The sequence below is a fragment of the Dromiciops gliroides genome, chromosome 4, assembly GCF_019393635.1.
Source record: "Dromiciops gliroides isolate mDroGli1 chromosome 4, mDroGli1.pri, whole genome shotgun sequence".
Taxonomy (NCBI): domain Eukaryota; kingdom Metazoa; phylum Chordata; class Mammalia; order Microbiotheria; family Microbiotheriidae; genus Dromiciops; species Dromiciops gliroides.
The window spans coordinates 446,978,912-446,991,604 of record NC_057864.1 but is presented as its reverse complement, the minus strand read 5'-3'; the positions used below and the strand labels follow the sequence as shown (position 1 = coordinate 446,991,604).

At 40.0% G+C, this 12,693-nt stretch overlaps 1 protein-coding gene across 2 annotated transcripts in view; it reads right to left on the bottom strand.

The window, feature by feature from the left end:
- WDR3 (WD repeat domain 3) overlaps positions 1-12,693 on the bottom strand; it is a 28,556-nt gene that overhangs the window by 4,163 nt on the left and 11,700 nt on the right. For both annotated transcript variants that reach the window (XM_044004479.1, XM_044004480.1), the window contains exons 9-25: positions 12,123-12,223; positions 10,862-10,963; positions 10,235-10,465; positions 9,020-9,113; positions 7,582-7,683; positions 6,517-6,602; positions 6,222-6,357; positions 5,163-5,219; positions 4,786-4,886; positions 4,200-4,311; positions 3,963-4,097; positions 3,699-3,749; positions 2,977-3,042; positions 2,409-2,501; positions 1,908-1,955; positions 1,490-1,533; positions 448-576 (exon numbers count right to left, since the gene is read on the bottom strand). In XM_044004479.1, the coding sequence (XP_043860414.1) occupies positions 448-576; positions 1,490-1,533; positions 1,908-1,955; positions 2,409-2,501; positions 2,977-3,042; positions 3,699-3,749; positions 3,963-4,097; positions 4,200-4,311; positions 4,786-4,886; positions 5,163-5,219; positions 6,222-6,357; positions 6,517-6,602; positions 7,582-7,683; positions 9,020-9,113; positions 10,235-10,465; positions 10,862-10,963; positions 12,123-12,223 (1,688 nt within the window). The remainder of the gene's footprint in view (positions 1-447; positions 577-1,489; positions 1,534-1,907; positions 1,956-2,408; positions 2,502-2,976; positions 3,043-3,698; positions 3,750-3,962; positions 4,098-4,199; positions 4,312-4,785; positions 4,887-5,162; positions 5,220-6,221; positions 6,358-6,516; positions 6,603-7,581; positions 7,684-9,019; positions 9,114-10,234; positions 10,466-10,861; positions 10,964-12,122; positions 12,224-12,693) is intronic.

The following is a 12,693-nucleotide window of genomic DNA, read 5'->3' as shown; positions in this document are numbered from 1 at the left end:
AGATGCCCAGGTGATATGGGACTAAAGTAGAGTAAAATAATTTTCCTGAGTACTGCCAGTTCAGAAAAGGTATGCCAAGGTTTCCAATGAAGACCACAGCAAGAGTAAAAAAGACAATGAAGTAAAAACATGAGCTAGAATCACAGAAAATCCCAAAGGACCAAGTTAGGCTATAAAAATATAATACGACAACTCATGATTAGGTATTTCCACAGTAATTTATGTCCTGTCACTCCTTGTAAAAACTCAGAGAAATGGGTGACTACTCTTATTTTTAAAATAAAGAAGCCAATACCAAGCACAGGAAAATAACCTGTATGCACAAGTTTACACTGCATTTTTGGAGTGACTGGAAATGTGAAGGACTCAGGTCATCTGTTGGCTGTGTGACACTACTTGAACAACCTACAATGTGGAGACCTAGTGCTCCTTGGGAGGGAATCTTACCGGAGGAGGAAGAAGAGGCACCGGCAGAGGAGTTCAATATCAGAGCCCAGCTGGAAAAAGTCATCAAAAAGCTTCAGAATGTCTGGCACATATGAGAAAGGCAGCACCAGGAGGGCTTCCTCCAACTCACTTCAACAGCAAAGGGGAAAAGAAAAGAGCATAAAGAGGGCTGTAGTGATCAGAACAACAGCCCACGGGGCAGCAATCTGTTTCTAACTGTGGCTCCAAGGACAGTTTAGTAGAAAACAGCTGTCCTCTATTAGCCCATCTGCGATGCTAGAAATATAGACAAACAATCTCTAACTTATGCATAAGCTCTCTTGAGCTTGTAATGAATTCCTTGGCTTACAATCAGCTACAAAATCCACAAGCGATGCTAACCTAAGAACAAAAACAGAATCTTTAAGGCAGCACTGAGCAGGGTGGCATCAGTCATGGGTAGGACCAGACTGACCCTGCAGCAGCTCTAAGAGCCTGTGATTCCAAGACTGTCAATAACCTTGTTAGCACTTCATATTCTCTTCATCCATTCAGACATGCATACCCACACACTTTCAGACACACCCATAAAAATCTAGATGCCCCAAAACACTAGACCTGGACTCTTGTGTTAGATTTGTCACCATCTTGTACACAAGTCATTTAACCTAGCATCTGAATCTCGGTTTTTCCATCTATAAAACTTGCCCTGCTGACCTCTCACAAGGCTGTTGTGGCACATCAAATGAGATACTCAGAAAGATGTCACCATTAACTAATGTTTCAATTGCAAATTAGTACTCAGTGACTATGTTGACATGTTTCTCACATAGTCATCAATTAAGTGACTATAATGTCCAGAGACGATTGGCTTTGCAGGGCATTAACCAAGTCCTGATGAAGACAGCATCCACCGGGCACATCAAGTTGCTTTCTTTCTTTTAGGATCCTCCCTAGTGCTAATGTATGGTGTTCTCCGTATGACAGGCACTTGATAAACACTGCTTATTTACATAAATAACAATTTTAAGACCTGTTAAGAACATAATTTCCTGGCACCCACCTTGACTTGACTCCTTTAAACACTTCTAGTACGTATGCAGAAGGCTGTAAATGAATGAAAAGAATATCAGTAGTCCTCCTTTGGCTAATTAGCTTTTTACAGATGTCATGTTCTACTACAAAAGCTTCCCACCTCATTTGGGGGGAAGAAATCGGCATGACTCAGGGATCTTCCTCAGTGTAAATAGATGAATGAATTAACATACAAGAGAGTCTTGACAATGACTGTGAGCACCCAGAAGCCCACTTATAATGTCTAATAAATATTTAGAAGAACACAAAAATCTAGCTAAGATTTTTAAAGTCAAAATGTTTTCCCCACAAACACCAAGCCCTTTTCCTTCCTGGTCCTGAAAGGACAAAATGTACTCCTCAGGGTGTCCAAAGAGGAATGGTGGAAGCTCTTAGGTTCTACTCACTGAGATGTTTCCATAGGCCAATAAGATGGGGTTAACTGGCAGAGGAACCTGTGGAGAAAACAAGGTTAAATGTTATTCGTCAGAGCCCTTTGTCAGATTAACATCCGTGCAGCATGCTAACTGCAACCAAGAAAGCACAGAAATAATTCTTGCTCAAAGAGCAGGTCAAAGGGCTGCCCGAACAAGGTCTGACTTCCACCAGATATATAACCTACTGTAGTTGGGCTTATCAAAGGAAGACTTGACTCTACTCGACTCCTACCAAAATTTCCCATCCTTCCTTTCTCCATGAAACCAGACTTTCCTTCACCTCCCTCCCTCCCTCAAGTCTCCTCAGGCCTTGTTCTTAATGTTTAAGATTGTAAGCACTCCCCCCCCCCCCCACCACATTTACTTCTTCTCCTTTGACACATATCATCTATGTCACTGACCCACTGCCTCTACTCAGGAGACGACTCTATATAAACCCACTTCCTGAAGGGAGATCAATGTCTCTCTCACCTCTTTCCCTGCGGCTTTACAAATGGCTTCATGTTCTTTCCTCTTTGCGGTCTCTTCTCGGTATAACACGATGGCCTCCATGATTCTCTCAGCCTGCCCAGGACATCCAGGGGAGAAGTTAAAACAACAAACTCCACTAAAACCAGAAGGCCTGGTTGGAAGGATCCAATCAAGACCCTTGCTGGGTTGAGTTGAACCAGATGCAACTGGAAAAATCCTGCAACCCAGGCACTAAGTAATAAACTGAACCTTTATACAAGGATTTCAGAACATCTCAGGACTCTTTGGTTTTGCTCAATGAGAAGAGATCACTGACGTCCCTAACTCAAGCTGCACTATCCAACATCTAAAGGAGGGCAGCTGGTGGGGATGTTCATCCTGGGGAGCCAGCCTTGAGCTCTTCTTCCCAGGCTGCTCTCTGCTGTTGGCTATGAGAGCACCATCATCATCAGATCATCATTCCTCTGCCACAAAAGGGCCTTTTGACTGATAAGCAGGAAAGCAGATTTGTAAGAAAGTCGAGACCGTACCAAGAAAATAAGGATTCTCTATTTCTATACCAACTTACCGCTTTGACAGTTTCAACAGTTTTCTTTCCAGGAAAGTAAGCATCACCTTGAGCCTCGCCAGGAACCTGTATAAAGAAAAAAGATACTTTAAGTTGTTCTCACAAAAACTACAAAAAAATTTGATTACTTAAATCCTTCTAGAAGAACTTTCTTCTCAATATCTAATGCCTCTTTTAAAAAATGACATTTTATTTTCCCCCAATTACATGTTAAGACAATTTAAAAGTAAAAAAAAAGTTCTCCCTCAATAATATCTAAAAGAGAGACAATTTGTTCAGTTTCTTTCAGATTTATTCCCCATATCAGAAGTAAAAACAATTGCCAACAATCTCCTAAAATTTTAGAGGTGGTATGACAATTCTTCAAACTCAAGGTTTAAACTTATTGTAACAAGTTGGAGTGTTTTACAGTTTGCAAAGTTTGCTCTTCACAAGAACCCTGTAACAGGCAAAACAAGTATCATTTTCATTTTGTAGTTTAGAGAAGTGAGGGACGGGGAGGTTAGGTTACGTGTCCATGGTCACACAGGCGGTTAAGGGATAGCATTGGGATTTGTAAAGCCATTTCTTGAATTCCAAGACAAACAATCATACTTAACTGTCAATCATTTGCAGAATACCATTTTTTACTACTGCCAAGGGATGCCCAAATCAAGTTTGGGAATTTGTTACTTTAAAACAAGTTATAAAGCCTATTCAAGTAGGTGGAGAGCTTTACTTACTACTGGCTGGGCTTCTTTGGCCACACTCTCCTCATATTCTGCTTCCCTTTGCTGCCAAGACATAAAAGATGAACAAGTTGAGAACACACAAGCTTTTTATGAAAGTGGACAGATGGCCCCTGAATTGGCCACTCAGCACTAGCTCTGTAAAACTGCATGAGCTTTTCTCCCCCACAGGAGGCCACCCACAATCCTTCAGCTGGATTAATTTCTGGACATGCCTCTTTAATGCTAAGATGTCTGAAACCCAAGCTGACATCTTACCATCTCTTGTTCTTCCTCTAGGATGAGTGGTTCCTTTGTTCTTTCCCATAGTCGGAGTGATTTGTCATGGGATGAAGATACAACATAATCACCATTAGGACTAACAGCCAAGCACCATACCTCCTGGTGGTGGCCCTGGAGACAAGGAGGCAAGTGAGGAATGACGCAGTCATTCATTACTATTCACACAAAATACAGTGAGGGATCAAGGCTCAGGACCATGGGTCAGCAGATTACCTCCAAGGTCTGCACGTGTTCAAACCTATCTGCATCCCACTGTTTAATCTTGTGGTCTTTCCCAGCAGTGAAGAAGAGATGAGACTTGGGTACAAATTGCAGATACATGACACTGAAAGTGAGATAAATACCCAGATGTAAGTCTCCAAGGTAGTGAAAGTACCCTTGCAGTAAAAAGCCGTGCAGGAATGAAGAGCTGAGTGGCTGTCCCCAGGAAAGCAGATATAGTCTTTGTTGGCCACGTCGGACTTCTCTTTGGTTTCTTTTTTGTTTTTTAATGTGTGTGTGTGTGTGTGTGTGTGTGTGTGTGTTTGGGGGGGGGGTGCAATGAGGGTTAACTGACTTGCTCAGGGCCACACAGCTAGTAAGTGTCAAGTGTCTGAGGCCGGATTTGAACTCAGGTCCTTCTGAATCCAGGGCTGGTGCTTTATCCACTGCGCCACCTAGCTGCCCCCTGGACTTCTCTTTGCCAAGTATGTCACTGTGTACATGAGGCTAAATAGACTTAGACCAGATATGGACAGCATGAGGGGTGACTCAAAAAGCGGCTTTATGGTTGCTTTTGTGTGAGAGGACCTCTGCTTACCTGTCATCGTGGGCAAAGAGAGATCTATGGCAGTCCCCAAAATCTAAGCCCCAGATTTTCACATTCCTGTCTGCAGAACCAGTTGCTATTAGTGCCCCATCCTATGATAAAAGTCCAAGAAAGGAATTGTTAATACTAATTTCCACAGCACTATGAGGTTTACAAAGCCCATTCCCCCAAACAACCCTGTGGATTACATGATCCAGAACTCCCTTTTACAGAGAGCCCCTGATGTTCAAAGGTAGGGGTGAGATGGCTTGAAGTTATCTTTAATGAAAAAATCAAGGAGCCCCCTCAGCCAACCATTATCTCAGAATGTTCATCCTCTGATTTGAGGACAATAGCTAGCTTCTGGAACCTTTTAAAGCTTTACTTACATAAGAGATGTCCATGCACAGAACAGGTAGTTTGTGTCCATATAAAGAGAGAAAAAACTAAGTATAAAAAACAAAAGAAGAAAAACAATAATTTAGCTTACATTTTCAAAATATAGATACAATTTTCCATCCTAAGGTCTAAATGTAACATTGAGTGCAGTGTTTACTTTTTTCCAATGTCCAAATGATCAAATATCAACCCTAAGACGACCATGGTTTTAAATCCACTGCATGCCTAGCAGAGTGCTTTGCACAATAGCTTCCTCAATATTTGTTCAATTGGATACATAACTGAGATGCCTAATAAAATTTGAAATCACTTAGATCTCTTGAACGTAGACCACCTTATGGTAGGCCACAGCTCTAGGCGACACTGAAAAATCAGCTGCCGTAGCTACAATCCTGAGGTCCCTAAATACAAAGACTTTGCAAACAGAAGATGACTAAGTGCTTATTGTGGGGTCTCCCTGGCTGTCCCCTGCCTGGAAATTTCTTCCTCCTCTTCACTGCCTCCTGGTTTCCTGCAATTCCCTGCTAAAATCCTCCCATCTACTAGAAGCCTTTCCTGATCCCCCTTAATACTAGGGCCTTTGCTCTGTTGATGATCTCCAAATTATCTTATCTTGGTTGTACATAATTATTTGCAGGGTGTTTCCTCCATTAGACTGTGAGTACCTTGAAAACAGGGACCATTTTTTGCCTTTCTTTGTATCCCCAATGCTTGGTACATAGAAATTGATTAATAAATGCTTGTTTACTTGACTTAAAAGAGACTCATTCTCTAGCATAGCTGGGAGGCTTCCTTAGAATCTTAAGAACCTGAGGATACAAGTACACTTTGCTTTTAAGCAAGCCTGGTATATTACAAACCAAGTTTGTAAAGTAAATAAAATTAGAGAGTGATTCTCTTAATGATTCAAATTATGATTATTTAAACAGAAACCCACATCTCTATCTCATCCCCATATAAAATTATTCACTTAACAAATGACTCATTTACCAGTTTTTAAAAAAAGCATACAAAGGGGAGGAAACAGACACTTGATCACCAGTTCGTACCTTCAAAGTGTCAACGTAGAAGATTTTCACTGTACAGTCCAGCAAAGACACAGCCAGCACCTTTTGATTCGGGGAATAGCGCACACAGAGCACTTCTTCATCAAGCTGTAAGATACGGGTCTGCTTCACAGAAAGCCTAGCACCATCCAAGAAAAGAAGGTCTCAATTACTTCTGTGATACCATATGCCTCTGAAAGTCTAGGATTATTTATTTAAAAAAGAAAAACAAACAAAACCCAAAACGATATCTTCTCCTCTGGATCCCATGCCATTACTCAAAAATTATCACACTCACCTCTTTTGGGCACAGTTTTCATCTTTCACCAACTCAAAATCCCAGAACTTGACAGTTTTGTCGGCACCACCAGTTACAAAGCCACGCTTGAAAGACAAAAGAAGTAAAAATTAATTCTGGAAGCCTAAGCATCTCTGGACCTGGAAGGAAAACTCAAAGGTTGGCTCCAACATGGGATTCTAAAAAGGGTCTCTTCCCATCTTACCAACCTGGTATGGAGGCTGCAATCAGGAAAAAACCCTCTGGGATTATCCTATGGATACAAACTATAGGTGTCACTTGAGAAAACTCCTAGTTGCAGCCTTAGTGAAAGGTCTTGGGCCCACTGCGCTCTGAGGAAAAAAAGCCTCTTCAAGTAGGGTCTTTAAGCTGGTACAGAGAGGTTCCTCTTCAGCTCCTTCCCTTAGTTTAAATAGCTGCCAGTGGTTGCCCCCCACCCCCATTCACGTCATTTCTCTTTAACCAAATATCAACAGCAGGTTGTGGGAAGTTATAATTACTGAGACTTATATATTGTCACATATAACCTAAACCCAATCAGAACTTCCATTAATGATAATATTCAAAAGCACATGCTACCATTAGTGACCACAATTTCACAGGAGCCCCCAAAATGTTCTAACCAGTCAAAGAATCAATGGAAGAAATCTATACTGCCTAATTATTTTGAAAAGAATGACAATGGTTAGATGATCTGGGTTCTGGTATATTTGCTTAAAAGAACAGTCATATAATTATGTAGGGGTTTTGCTCTGAAGTCTCCTAGATACTTCTAGAGACAGGAACTCAGATACAATAGGGAAGAAGGGGAGGAATGATCGGCTATATATAAAGGTTATATAAGGAAGAAGATAAAAGAGAATTTATTTCCTAAGAGACATTCTTATCTGGAAATAATGTCACAAAAGGGGTCTCAAGATCTAGACCAGACCACGTCTCCAAAATGGCACCTCTTGGCAAAGAAATCCCAAGAAAGGCATTCAAGGCTGCTGCAAAGCATGACCCTAAGAACGGAGCTGTGAAGTTCTGAGGGAGAAGGGAACACTGGGCATTTTGTTCAGTTACCTGATCTGGAGAGAGTGAAATTGACCATAGAGCTCCATCATGTGCTTCAAGTGTCTCCAGCAAATTTCCTGAGGCCAAGTCGTAAAGCTGTAGCTTCCCTGTCTGAAAAGATAAACAATGAATAGCCCGGGACACAGTGGCATTATTGACCAGACAAGTGGGTTAGGTTGAGTGGGTTAAGGAACATATCCCCAGTTCCAGTCTGCAGACTGTGTACTGGCATGCTGAGTGACAGTGACACTTTTATCTATACCCAGTTTTCCAAACTTTAAAATGGGAACAGGAAGAACAGAGGAGCTGGCTAATCAAAAGGAACTTAAGACTGATTAGCAATTGTACAAGCTGATAAATGGAGGGCAAGGAGCATTGAAATCAGGCTGAGCTGCAGAAATCACTTCCCCAAAGTGAAGTTATTTTGCTGGTAATTTGCTAACAATGAGTCCGAGTTAATACTTTTATCAACATTTTTTATCTTGCCACTGGACCTTGGTATCCCCTCAAGCTATCACAACCACCCTTTATCTCTTCTCTTTCACAATGAAATTCCTAGAAAACTCAACTCTCTTGACTCATTTCTCAACCCATTACAATAAGCAGCAGAGAGCTCTCCAAAATGACCAGTGAATGATCTGTTTGTTTTCCACCCTCATCTTTCTCAACTGTTCACATGGCTACCCCCTCTTCCTGGATCCTCTCCGGTTTGCTTGTGCATTCACTTCTCAGTGTACGTGTGGCTGCCCCATGATGGTGGGGCTTGTTCCATTTTGTCTTCCTATCCCCAGCACCTAGCACCATGCCTGGCACATATGTGCTTGATTGACTGGCTGACTGATTGGATGCTGAGGCAAAAAAAAGGAAAGAGCATTTGATAGTGAGTCATGAGAGAGCAATTCTAATTACGGCTCTATCATTTACTGACAGTAACACTTTGAGCAAATCATTTAACCTCAGTTAAAGTGTCAGTTTCTTCATCTATAAAACAGGGATAAAACGATTCCTTTTCAGCCTCATAATGACTATGAGGCTCAAAGAAGAGAACTTACATAGAAATAATATTATTCATATTTAGATTTTGCTTTAAAATTTTAAAGTACTTTATATAGTTTAATCTGATTCTTGCTACACATGTATAAGGTTGGTAGAACTATTTGTCATCTAACCGCAATTCTTTCCACTAAACCAAGATGCCTCTTAAATGATAAAGTGCTACCTAAATAGAATTTCTTTTATTTTGAAAAGTTACTTTACAATTAAATATTATCTTTAAATTATGATGAGCATTTCAAACTGCATGATCCAACAGTCAGAAGATGATGAACCTGTACCTTTCTTGTTATTTGCTGCTGATTAAAAACCTAGTTGCCCCTGATTAAAGAATGACATTTACAAAATGATCTGAAAGAACCCTATAAATCCTTTGTTCAAAATCTTTGTTTACCTTTGTTCCTATGATCACCTGCCGATCTCCAGGAACAAATAGCGAACAGAGAGCGTATTCGCAAGTCATTGTCCGAATACACTGCAGGGTAGACCTATAAGAAAGGAAAGATCATAGGATTAGAGATTAGAGCTGGAAAGGACCTCAGAAGGCATCTTCTCTAACTTCCTAAGTAAGCAAAGAAAGAAAGAACCTTTTCTCCCTTTCAGATGTAAAATATTCAGAGGCTGTACCGCTTCAAGAAACCTCAGATCCAAAGCTCATCATTAGACATTTCAACAGTTAAGTTGGTCTTATAGGGCTCAGTGTTAAAAGATGTGGAAAGCCTTAGGAACCCAGGACTCAAAAATCAGTAAGGCGGGGGGTGGGGGGTGGGAAGGAACAGACAAAGCAAAGTCAACTAATTGACAAGAATGGCAATGTTCAAGATGACAACTTCTTAATCTAAAAACAAAAGATGCACATTCTCAAACATCCCTGAGTGTCCTAACAGATTCTCCACATTCATCTGGACATTTCTTCACACAACATGGGACCAACGAAAGGTCAACATGCCAAGATGACAGCAATGATGTCTGACAACCCGATGAAGCAAATCCCATTTCTGATTTCTGATCCTGCCCTCACTGAACTTCTCGCAGCCTTAGTTTCCTCATCTGAAAAACAGTGATTACTAGTGGTACCTTCCCCGAAGCTTTGTTTTAAGACCAAAATGATGTTCTTTGTGTAAAATGCTTTGCAAATTATAAAGTCCATTATGTAGGTGTCATTACCAATGACATGTAGCCATATAATTAATGATCATTAATAATTATTAGGTATACCATTATTGAAATAATGTAATTTTGGTATTGTTTTAATTGAAATAACTTAATGATTATAATCAGTACAATTAACATAAACTATATTAATAATAAGATTTAAATGTATATTACTCCGGTCCAAATTTCTTTTTATAGTATTATAAAAAAATTTTATTTAAAGATTATTTAATATGAAGTACCAAAGCAAAGTTCAACCTCCCTTTATAAACTCAGTGTCTAGTTAGAATAAAAAAAGAAAGAAAGAAAGAAATGTCACACCAGCTGAATTTCTAAGGAAATGAGCTTGGTGCTTGGGGAACCAATAAGCTTTTAAAATTAAATCACAGGACAAAGACAAGGAGAGTACTCTGGCCTATGGGGAGCGGCTACTAGGAAAAGTGGATTCACAAACCGGTTCCATATCTTGACAGAATCAGCAGCCGCTGAAAGGACGGCGATATTGTCAGAACTAAATGACAGGGTCCGGACATCACTGCGGTGGCCCCCAATGGTGATCCTGGCTGTCCTGATGGGCTGTGGGGCAGGAGTAGAGGGGTTCAATGTATATACCTCCACGAGGTTGTTTTGCAGCAGGAAGATAGCTTTCAAGCCTCCATGGGGAGAATGAATCAAGTCAAAGGACCTGTGTGGGATAAAATAAACATAGACTCCAGCCTTAAGCCAGTCCCATCTCTAGACACAAATGTCCTTTTCTTATTGTTCAGAATACTCTGGCCAATCTGGATGGAGAACACATCAATGGGACATTCAATTGTAAATAACTCTGAAGACTATCATGCCTACATACGCAGATAATTCTAACACAAAATACATAATAAATGTATTAAATATAAAACCAAAATTCTCTGTAAGGTGTGCAGGAGATATAGAATAATATAAAATTACTGACTGCAAGGATGAGAACAAACCTGCAGCAGAGGAGCTGGGCTATGATAATCGAGGACACACTCAATCTTTTGGATGAAATGAAAATGTAACTGCAGAAATTTGTATGAGAACTAATATCACATTCACTCACTTGATCTTGGCTGAAGCTTTGATGTTAGCTACCCGCTGGATCTCATCTTGCAGAGACATACTGACCTCAAGATCCTCTTGTTCCCCTTCGCCAGAACTTAATCTAGGAAAAAAAATACCCTAAAATTCACACTTCTTAAAAAAAAAAAAAACTATTTCTCAGAGCATCTTTCCATTAAAAGAATCCCAATGTGGTCCAAGATACCAAGAAACCAAGAACAAGTGTTTTTATTAAAATTCTTAAGAATTTCTTTTGACAGTGGAACTCAAGAGAAAGTTAACGAAACATCTGCCCATGCCATAGGCAGACAAGTAAAACACACCAAAAATGGGTAGGGAGGAATAGTTCTTGTGTATGTGCCCTGTGTACGCCCTGTGTACAAAGCAACAATTAAATAAATAAATAAACAAATAAAGCAGACAGATCAGATTAAAATGAGTTCTCGAAATGAAGTATCTTCTCTAACAAGTTTTTCTAAGAAAAGTAACTCAATGTAATGGATAGCTAGAGCAACTTATATATTACTGTACTGATAATATAAGGAAGGGTCCAGTGGGACCTGCAAAAGTCCATTAAGAAACAATGAGATTATTAAGTATAATGGGTATTATTTGTTTTTGCTGTGGGTGGGGGATGAAGAGAATTTGGAACTAAAACATATATATTTTTTTCATTAAAAAAAAAAGAATGACCTGTTACAGAAAGCCAATGAAAAATTATTTGCTTAATGCTTTCAGAAATTGGTCTGTGAAGCTGCATTGGCCTCAGGAACCTAAAGCATGTGGTTATCTTACCAGCCTTAGACAACTGAACAGCCTTCTTCTACTCAGGCTCCTGTCCCTTATCGAAAATTTATTGCCCAGTCAGAACTAAGCAACTTGGGGGCAGCTAGGTGGCACAATAAAGCAAATGCCCTGGATTCAGGAGGACCTGAGTTCAAATCCAGCCTCAGAAACTTGACACTTACTAGCTGTATGATCTTGGGCAAGTCACTTAACCCTCATTGCCCCTCAAAAAACAAAATAAAACAACAACAACAACAAATAAAAAACTAAGCAATTTGTAAGCTGGACCCCAGATAAAGGCAACATCCCTTTGTTCATAGGAGATATCTGATGACAACCTACGTTTTGCCACTAATTACTGCCTTTAAAAATGGGGCGTGGGGGAATCTCATTCCTCTAAATGAAATTTCAATTTCCCTATGTAAAATATGGATTGTGCCATACATTTGTAGTTGAAACAAGCTGATAGCACTTACTTATTAGCCTTTTTTCTGGCTTTCTTAATTTTCTTATCCATTTTCTTCTGAATTTCCTCTTTGGAAAGAATACAAAACACTTCTAAAATAGAATCGGTTCCCTGTAAGAGGCAAACAGATTGATATTAATCCAACAACAAGGAAAAATATTTTAGTCTATTTTATCTACAGTCAAGTCTCAGTCCAACTCTTCTTCCCTGACAGAGGCTGGAGTACAATGGCAATGAGTACTAAATTGAGAATGAAAGGAGCTGGGTTCAAATCCTGGCTCTGCTACTTACTCTAGTATAACACTGGGGGAAACATTCAATCTGTGAGGCCCCAGTTTCCTTATCTTTTCAATGAGGAGACTGGATTAAATGATATTTCCACTTAGGGCCATTTTAAACTACCCAGATTTGAAGCTGTAGAGTGGATATTTACAATGGTGCTACTAGATCACATGGACAAACAGTTCTCACTTTATGTTAAGTGGACCGTTTTGCAGACCTCCACATAAAGCAATTTTTCACATAATATGAATTTGCCCACAGATGTAGAGAAGGGAGGGAAGGAGAGAGGAAGGGAGGGA